This window comes from Paralichthys olivaceus, chromosome 9 (assembly GCF_024713975.1).
Source record: "Paralichthys olivaceus isolate ysfri-2021 chromosome 9, ASM2471397v2, whole genome shotgun sequence".
Classification (NCBI taxonomy): domain Eukaryota; kingdom Metazoa; phylum Chordata; class Actinopteri; order Pleuronectiformes; family Paralichthyidae; genus Paralichthys; species Paralichthys olivaceus.
Window position 1 is genome coordinate 8462627 of NC_091101.1, and position 9603 is coordinate 8472229.

Here is a 9603-nt window from a genome sequence, read left to right on the forward strand (position 1 = left end):
GACAAAGTGTAAAACTCCTCATACAGTCAGACTGAACTGACTGGATTACCAGGAATGAATGGATACGTAAATTAATGATTTATTTATTAACATGATTAAAAACCCATAAAACACAGCACTACAGTAATAACATAGGCTACATAGGAAATTACAATCATAAAAACACAGTAAAGCCCAAAAGCTTATTTCCTTTTTTGTCCTCATCACTTTATACAACACAAGATGAAAAGTAGACAGCAAGTGAAGACTAAACAATCTACATATGAAAAGCAAATAAATAGAAGATGGCAATTCAAAACACAACAATGGTGTTTCCATTTCTGAAAGGTGATTTTATTCATGCTGTGTTTTTCCACTGTGCCGCTCCACTGTAAAACATTTTTTTTGCTCATGACAACTAACACATTAAGGTTTAGTATTTAAATGTAAAGCTACCTCATGTAAATTGTTGTGTTGTGTTGTGTTGTGTTGTGTGTTTGTCTCTAGTAGTAATAATTGGTGTTTTGGTACCCTATACTTGATAAATTCGTCAGTGAGAAAGTTATCTTAATACCATTAACCATTTAAACTTTTTGAGATATGTTTGAGAATGGACCTTTACCCATGTCAATTTATTTTAATGGTGTTGTGATAATCCAATGTACCAGGAGATGGCAGCCTTATCAAAATCCCTTTGAAATACTGCTCCAGCTAATAATGTGTGAAGAATTGAGCTGTTCAGAAAATAAGCTTTTCCGGCTACAGACTTTATTTATCTCGATGAAGGATTTAAAAGCCATATATTTGTCTGATGAGGAATAATGCAGCAAAGAACATTTACATGAAGCCCTCCAACTTTATCTTCCCAATCTGTTAACTACACTATTTTTCTGATTCTGGTAGTTTTATTTTAAATTCACTCTCTGTCCGAAAGGAACACTGTCTGGTACTGCCTTTCCTGCACACAAGGAAATCACAGACCAGACCCTTCTCATTTGTGGTTCCCAGATTCTGGAACGAGCAGCTAAATGCTGTTAGAGCTGGAACATCCCTCTCCACTCAAGACCCTCTAACACAGGGGTTTCAAACATACGGCAGGGGGTCCAAGTATGAAAATAACAGAAAGACATAAATTGCATTTCTATCAAAGTAACTACTATTCTTAATCAGTCCACTGGGGGCTGCACTGTAAAACAAGTAAACCTGTGACTAAATGTTTTGTTCTGTAGATCATCTGTGATCTGAAGTTGTAATGCACATGTGTAAATGACAAACTGAAGCACAGTATTGATGAAATTGCACATATGTTTCTTAATAAATTTCAAGGGTTGTGAATCAGAATGTCTCTTAAGAATATGAAGGTTTATGAGTACAAACGTTTTGTCATTTTTTAAATCAATCCAGTAATTGCTTCAAAAACAGCGTAAATGCGATGTCTGCTCCGGGGGCAGAAGCGCCCGCTGCTCGCTATGTGACGCGAGAGAATCTGCAGAGGAGAGCCCAGGCAGATAAACTGTAGGCTGATGTCTGAGTTTTTGGTCTTTATGTTTCTAGTTTATTGTAGAAACACCTTAAAATAGGGTTTATCATCCAAAAACCTTCACCAATGATTTAAATATAGAGAAATATTGTTGTTATGTATGCGTTATGATGCTATGATTTTACTGGTCGGGCGCAGTTGAGATCAAAGTGGGCAGTATGTGGCCCCTTAGCTAAAATGAGTTTGACACCCCTGCTCTAACACACTGCCCCCACCCTAACTGGCACTTTAGATGCAGATTCAGTACTTAATGTACTTAGTATTTACTTTAAAGTCTCGAATTGTCCCTAAGTTGTAAGAGGGTAATACATTTAAATCTAAAAAAAATGAGATTAGAAAAAAGATTAAAGATTAAGATTAAAGATTTAATATACAGGCCTAATATAAATGGCCCATCATGAAAAACAAGAATAATCATACTGAACTAACAGTTTTTACAAGTAACATCTTATACATAACAGCAGCTTACAATCTTTTTTACATACAGTAAGATGAGAAGATCTTTACCACTTACATGAATATGAAGCTTCTGCATGCAGTCAATTAGCTTAACATGGAACAATGAGTGGAAACAGTTAAAGGTACAGTGTGTAGAATTTTGTGATATCTAGTGTTGAAATTGCATGTTGCAGCTGAACACCCCTCACCTCACCCTCTCCTTCCAAACATGAAAAAGAAACTGTGGTCTTCAGTTGTCATAAAATTGTTTAGTTTGTTCAGTCTGGACTAATGTAAAAAAAACATGTCGGCCTCCGTAGAGAGGGTCCCCTCGATGTAAATATAAAGTATTTAAATATAAAGGGCCTTTTCTGGGGTAAAGAAAACTACAATTCATACAATTTAGATGAAATGAACTAGTGAAAACATCATGAGGATTATTCTACATTAAATTTCTGCCAATAGTTTCCTTTCACCTAAATCTTACACACTGGACCTTCAACCCGGCTATATATACAGAACATGGCTAAATAAACAACATGCTAATGAAGGAGCATTAGCTTCTTTACAATCTTTGTGCTAAGCTAACCAGCCACTGGCTGAAACTTTATATTCATAAATATAAGTGATATGTATCAATTTCACAAAGAAAGCAAATTTACACATTTTCTGAACTTTTTCTTTTAACAGTACATGCACCCAACACTTTCCTCCAGCTTATTACTTTGCATAAAAGGTATACAATTAATTTTTTTTGTAATAGTTATAATACAGAGTGAACAAAAATCAGTAGTACAAAACAAAACAATCCCAATTAGTTTAAAGTAAACATATACCTATCCAGTAGACAAACTGTGATTTGTGAATATGGGCTATACAAATAAAATAATAATAATGATTGATTGATTGATTGATTAAAACAGTGACAAGAACACAATTACAAACACTGATAATGAAAATACAACTGTGGTAATTACAATCTTAACATTGCCACAAATAATTGATAATTGATAAAAAAAAGTTCACAATTCAAGGCAAAGACAATCCAAATAAAAATAAATATTACAACATAATCCACGATACATTAAATACATTGATAAACTGTCTATTTAAATTGTCATTTGACAGGTAGCATAATTGGTTTAAACTCTTTCTGTTTCACGTCATCTAACATCTGTTCCTCTCGACTCTCGTCATCCTGAACTCTTTCCTGTAACATATCCCAACATTGATGTCTGACGGCCTCCTGTCTGGTGTCAATGAACTGGCTTTCGGGTGGTTTCTCTCAGTCTGTGGGCTTGTGACGGGCCTCGGTCTGGCTGTGTGCGGCAAACCTGTCACTTATTAGCACGGGTGGAAAGGCGGTTGCGGTAACTCTCTCCAGAGAAAAAATACAGCAGCGGGTCGAAGCACGAGTTGGCAGCAGCCAGGCAGTGTGTCACCACTATAGACTTCAGCAAGTCACTATTGCAGGTGGTGTTAGTCTGGGACAGATTGACAGCGCGCAGTATGTGGTAAGGCAAGAAGCTGATCAAGAATGTCAACAAGACAATAACAATCATTCGAATGGCTTTGGTACCCATGGCCCGCTGCTGTTTTTGAGCAGTGAGGGTGCGAGACAGTTGGGTGCGAGACAGTAGGGTGTGGATTATGCCGGCATAGCAGAGCAGGATCACCAGAAATGGCAGGATAAAGCCTATCACCAGAGACAAATAGTTCATCACAATGACTCTTGACTGAACATTAGCTGACCGAGGCTCGAAGCACTTGGTTTTATTTGGGTTAGATTTATCTTCACCTGACATGAGGAAGGGAGATGATAAAAGACAGATGAACACCCAGATGGCAACACACACCTGGCGGGCACGCTTCACTGTCATCAGCTGCAGGTTCTGCACAGGAAAGACAATGGCCAGGAAACGCGTGATGGACATGGCGACCATGAAGTAAATACTGCAGTAGAGGTTAACATAGAGGGTGTAGGAGCTGATGCGACAGAGGAAACTCCCCATGCTCCAATGGCCCATGACATAGTAGATAATTCGCAGTGGCAGCGTCATCACAAAGAGCAGATCAGAGATAACCAAGTTAATCATGTAGACATGGAAAGGGGAACTCTGGCGGTTCGTCTTGATCAGCAACACAAGGGCATAACCGTTCCCAGTGAGGCCCAGCACTGTGATGATGGTGTAGGATGTGATGTAGACCTGGTTGCGGAAGTCATAGATGGACGTGCAGTTGGAGGAGTTGCTCCACATGCTGTCTGTCAGATTTAGCTGCGCCTAAACCTCCTCCTGCTGGGACAGAAATAAAAAACATGATGCTGCAAAACACTTCCTGCAGTGTTGACATGTGGCAGGAAACTGATGTTGATAAACATTTACATCTTCATACCGTACCATGACATCTGCTCCTCTGATGTTTTCTAATCACTTCCACACTGATCTTTATAAAAACCTACTGAATTCATAGTTATGTTCCTGGATAAACGGGGTGTCGCTTCTTCTGCAACAATGAAGTTAAAACACAGAGTTATGTCATAATCTTCATAAAGAACCTCTGTCTGCAGGACAGTGTGTGTGTGTGTGTGTGTGTGCGTGTGTGTGTGTGTTCCTGTCTCTGTCCCTCTTCACACAAACTAAAAATCACATGATTATGTTCTGTCACACACTCGATGCAGTCGTCCTCCTCTTTGTAGAAGTGCAAACATTAGCACGTGTGCTGCTGCTTCTACACTGTGCTGTATGAGTCAAACTAACCTGATGTGGCTGTAACTCTACTAGGGTGTTATATCACCATAATTAAAGAGACAAGTTTATTGCCCAGCCCTACTGTCAATGATAAAACCAGCTAAACTGCAACCTCCTGCACCTTATTATAAACTTTGCTGTGTAACTGTGAGGCACTTTGTATTGAAGAATTTGTCTAATGAAAGTTGAAATCATTAATTAATACTCCTATCTGTCTTTTGTTTGAGAAAGATAAAAGGCAGCATCAAAAATAATGAAAGAATTTAAACTGCTCAAACATTGAATAGCAACTCAGTACATTACAGTTACATGCTTTACTTTACCTTTTCTGTTTTCCCTTGAACAAAAGCAAAAAGAAGTTGTTCCTGTCTGCTGTCAGGTCAGTTGATCGTCTCTGCTGCCTCAGATCCCGTCTCCTCCGCCTCTCTGACTTCTCTGCCAGATGCTGCTGCAGTGGTGGGAGGACACTGCAGCAGGTGGCTGCCTCTTCACAGCCCTCAGCTGTTGTTTGGATACTTATTCAGAGTAGGACGTCTCTTTCTGTGTTGCACAACAACATTATTAGACATCACTGACAACAAAGCCACACAACTATGGGAAAGGCTTTAAGTTCTGCTCTATGCTCAGGTTACTTTAATGCTCTCACTGATTCTATTCCATTAATACATTTTCCTAAATGAATCCTATCCTCAATTTTGTAGGCACCTACTTGCATCTACAGACCTACTTGCTTCAATTTCCCCACATTTTTCCCTTCTCATACTTGGATATTCCGTTGTATTTTCATCCCTTGTGTACACAAAACCTTGTGTAACACAAAAACATGTAAAATATAACAAACTAAAACAAAAAGACAGACAATGGCAACGCCCCAAATAGATCTCTATAAATTCAGATTTTCTTCAAATAGCAAAGAATCACAGTAGTTATCATATACGGTTACATTACATTACTAAGAATATAAAAAAATGTGTAGTCCTTGTGTTTTTGTGTGTGATGAGGACCAGGGGCGTAAGCACAAGATTCTAGGCCCTATACACAAGCAGTCTCTGTGAGCCCCCTTCCTCTCTTCATGATGTCCCTCATGCATTTATATTTTTTTCTACAAATACATGACCATTCAACTGCACAAATGAATCTATAGTGGGGCACACCACCCTCTTGGCTGGAGAGAGACCCACCATACCGGAGGAGCTAAAGAGGAGATGGCGAGGCTGCAGAGCGGGAGTTAAATGGAAGATGGAGAAGAGGAAGTTTAAGCCCTTCATCCCTGCAGTCATCACTGGAAACATGAGATCGTTGGCAAATAAAGTGGGCGAACTGGAAGCGCTCGCCAAGACACAGAGGGAGTACAGAGAGTCTAGTATCATGGGTTTCACGCAAACGTGGCTGCACGAGCAGATATAGGACTCCAACGTCACCATTCCTGGCTTCCAGAGGGTTCGAGCCAACAGAGAAACCACCGCGACTGGCAAGAAGAAAGGAGGGGGCCTTGCCGTGCTCGTGAACAACAAGTGGTGTCACCCCGGGAACGGCTCTGCAAACCCGGACATCGAGCTCGTCGCCGTCGGACTTCGTCCATATTATTTGCCGAGGGAGTTTACCAGTGTCTTCGCCATCACTGTTTATATTCCTCCATCTGGAAACGCAGAAGCAGCGTGTGACGTCATCCACACTGTGACTGCTGGATTACAAACACAACACCTTGGGGCCCTCGTCATCATCACAGGTGACTTCAACCATGTTTCTCTCTCATCCACACCCTCAGACCACAACCTAGTCCTGCTCTCACCATCATACAAGCCTGTGGTTCAGCAGCACCCAGTCACAGTGAGGACAGTGAGGAATTGGACTCCTGAGGCCATGGAAACACTGCGCGGAGCGCTGAAGGCCACAGACTGGGATGCTCTGTATGAGCCACATGGTGAGGACATTGATGGCCTGACTGACTGTGTCTCTGAGTACACTGGGTTCTGCATAGACAATAGCATCCCCACTAAAGAGGTCCGCTGCTACCTAAACAACAAACCGTGGGTAACCAGCGACCTGAAGGCCCTTCTCAACGACAAGAAGAGGACCTTTAGATCAGGGGACAGAGCAGAACTCAAATGGGTACAAAGGGAACTAAAACGCAGCATCAGGGAAAGCAAGGACAACTTCAGAAGAAAACTGGAGCACAAAATGGAGGACAACAACACCAGGGACGTCTGGAGTGGGATGAGAGAGATCACCGGCTTCCAGAGGAGAGGTGGATGTGCAACTGAGGGGAATGAACGACGTGCCAACGAGTTGAACCTGTTTTTCAAAAGGTTCACCTCCAACCTCCCCACCCCCGGTGGCCCCCATACTACCTCTACTGCTTCTCCGAGCAACAATGTTCTTGGACTTCTCCAGCGCCTTCAACACCATCCAGCCCAGACTGCTGAAGGCCAAACTGGAGAACACACAGGTGGGTGCTCCCCTCGTCACTTGGGTCGATGACTATCTGAGGGGCAGACCGCAGTTTGTGAGATGAAGACTGAACTGCGTGTCTGATCGTCTGATCAGTAACATCTGGGCCCCCAGGGAACTGTACTGTCCCCCTTCCTCTTCACCACATACACTGCTGACTTTAAGCACTGCACTGAGTTGTGTAATCTGCAGAAATTCTCTGACGACACGGCCATTGTGGGGTGTGTTGAGGGCGGGAGGGAGGGAGGCTGAGTACAGGGACCTGGTTGATCACTTTTGGAAGTAGTGTGGGGAGAACTCCGTTCGAATACTGAAACATTTGCTTCATCATATGTGATATGTGTTGATATTAACCCTATTGATATTTTATATCATTTTATACAATATTCTTGTCTTTCTTTTGCACATTCTATTTACATATTCATATTCATAGTATATTATCTATTGTATGTATATCGTGTATAGGCAAGTATTTATATGCATATATTACACCTATACTATATATCATATTATATCATATCTTGTGTGTATATATATATATATACACACATATATTTATACATGTGTACATATTATATATTGCCGTTATGTACATATGCACACCTTGCAGAGGCTAAATATATGGCACATTCCTAGGTGTATATTATTATTATTTTTATTATTATAATATACTGTTGCTGTCATTATTACTATATACTGTTATTATACTGGTATTATGTATATATATTATAATATGATATACTATTATTAATATTATTATATATTATTATTATTATTATTATGTATTATATTATATACTATATATACTGTACTATTATTATATACTGTTTAGTAACAATAACATTACCATCATATCATCAGTACTATTACCATCATCTTGCCACTGCACGTTATCTACCTATCTATATCTTGTGTTTTTTAAGTGTCCTTGTCCTATTCTGTGTTTTCAGTATGTTATTCTATTGTATTTTTATTGTATCCAAATGCCATACTGCTATGACCACCTAATTTCCATTTGGGATGAATAAAGTAATCTATCTATCTATCTATCTATCTATCTAGTGTTCGTTAAGGTAGTCACTAATGAACAGTACATACCCAATTTAGTGTAAGTAATAATGATCTGATATGCTTAACTCTGCACCATATGAAACATCCCTAACCCTGATCATACCAGAAACCTCACAAAGTTGTGGTTATATAAAAAATTTCAGGTGAAGGGCAATAGACTCTCTCACTCTCTCTTGCTCGCTCTCTCTCTCTCTCTCTCCCTCACACACACACACACACACACACACACACACACACACAAATAGCCATTTTCTAGATAAAACCTGTGTATAAACCAAGGTTATTATACTTTTGAAATTTTCATTAGTTTTTATTTGTATTTAGTTTTTCAGTTTGCTTTTTTATTTCAGTTTAGTTTTAGTTAGTTCAACAAGTGATTTTGTAGTTTTAGTTTTAACCATCTTTAACCATCACCTGCAGGACAGGCAGTAATCGAGGGAGAAAACGAAACGAAACGACAATGAAGCTGAATTTATCTGCAATTCAGTTTAGTTTTAGTTAGTTTTGCATTGTTCATTGTAGTTTTTATTTAGTTATCGTTTTTTTTGTAATTGTCGTTTTTATTTTTATTTCAGTGAACTAAATTATTTTTTCATTGCTAGTTTTAGTTTTACTCTTAGTTTTCGATAACTATAATAACCCTGGTATAAACCATAGGTATAAACTCAGCTGCAGCTCTAGTGTGAAATGCTATTTTATTTAGTTGCCTTATTGTGAAAGGTTGGTCACGGAATCTGTATTTCCTGTCATCACAGGCAGTGTGGCTGTATGGGACCTTTATTCTGAAGGGTCACCAAAGGAAGTGGTTCTTCTTTTTGAGCGAGATTTGACTATGTGCATGAAAGTATACGTCCTGGTTCAAGTCCACATTATTGTTTTACTATGAGCTCAATTTAAAGGCGAATTAAACCCTCGGAGACAACAGATCACAAACAGCCAGTGTGACCTGTTGTAATAAACTGTGTTATTGTTTGACTCACCTTTCTGTGGAAAGAGATCTGTGAGCAGTGGCTCTCATCTGTTTGCTTTTCTCCTTCCTTAAATTGTTTTCTTCTCTGATTCTCCGATTTAACGTTTGCTGTCTTGACTGAACACCACTTCTGTAGGAGTCACTCAGTCTCATCATGTTCACAGAATAAAACAACAGCTAGGATTAAACCATTAGTTTGTAGGGGTGGGACAGGTGACTTCAGGAAGCCTCCACTATTTTTGATAAAAATTTCAGTCAACCAATCGATTTATTCAGACATTTTCATTAAGTACTTAGAAATTAAAGTAATAACTTTAATTATTTGTTTTGCTCATTTGGGTTTTTTAAGGGCCCCCTCCCCTTTGGACCCTGTGAAGTCAGTTACACTTTCCCACTGAGGAGAA

At 39.5% G+C, this 9603-nt stretch overlaps 1 protein-coding gene across 4 annotated transcripts; it reads right to left on the reverse strand.

Annotated features, from left to right (window-relative positions):
- Positions 1-1863: 1863 nt before the first annotated feature.
- On the reverse strand, positions 1864-9365 carry cysltr1 (cysteinyl leukotriene receptor 1). 4 transcript variants are annotated; one of them, XM_069531923.1, is made up of 4 exons: positions 9210-9365; positions 5031-5247; positions 4357-4462; positions 1864-4254 (listed from the first exon to the last, which is right to left on the reverse strand). In XM_069531923.1, exon 4 carries the CDS (start codon positions 4213-4215, stop codon positions 3295-3297), a length of 921 nt encoding a protein of 306 aa, XP_069388024.1. In that variant the 5' UTR covers positions 4216-4254; positions 4357-4462; positions 5031-5247; positions 9210-9365; the 3' UTR covers positions 1864-3294. The 4 variants fall into 4 exon arrangements, with proteins under 4 accessions (XP_069388024.1, XP_019934730.1, XP_019934720.1 ...); XM_020079171.2 differs by lacking the exon at positions 4357-4462 and having other exon boundaries at positions 1864-4251; XM_020079161.2 differs by lacking the exon at positions 4357-4462.
- Positions 9366-9603: the final 238 nt, after the last annotated feature.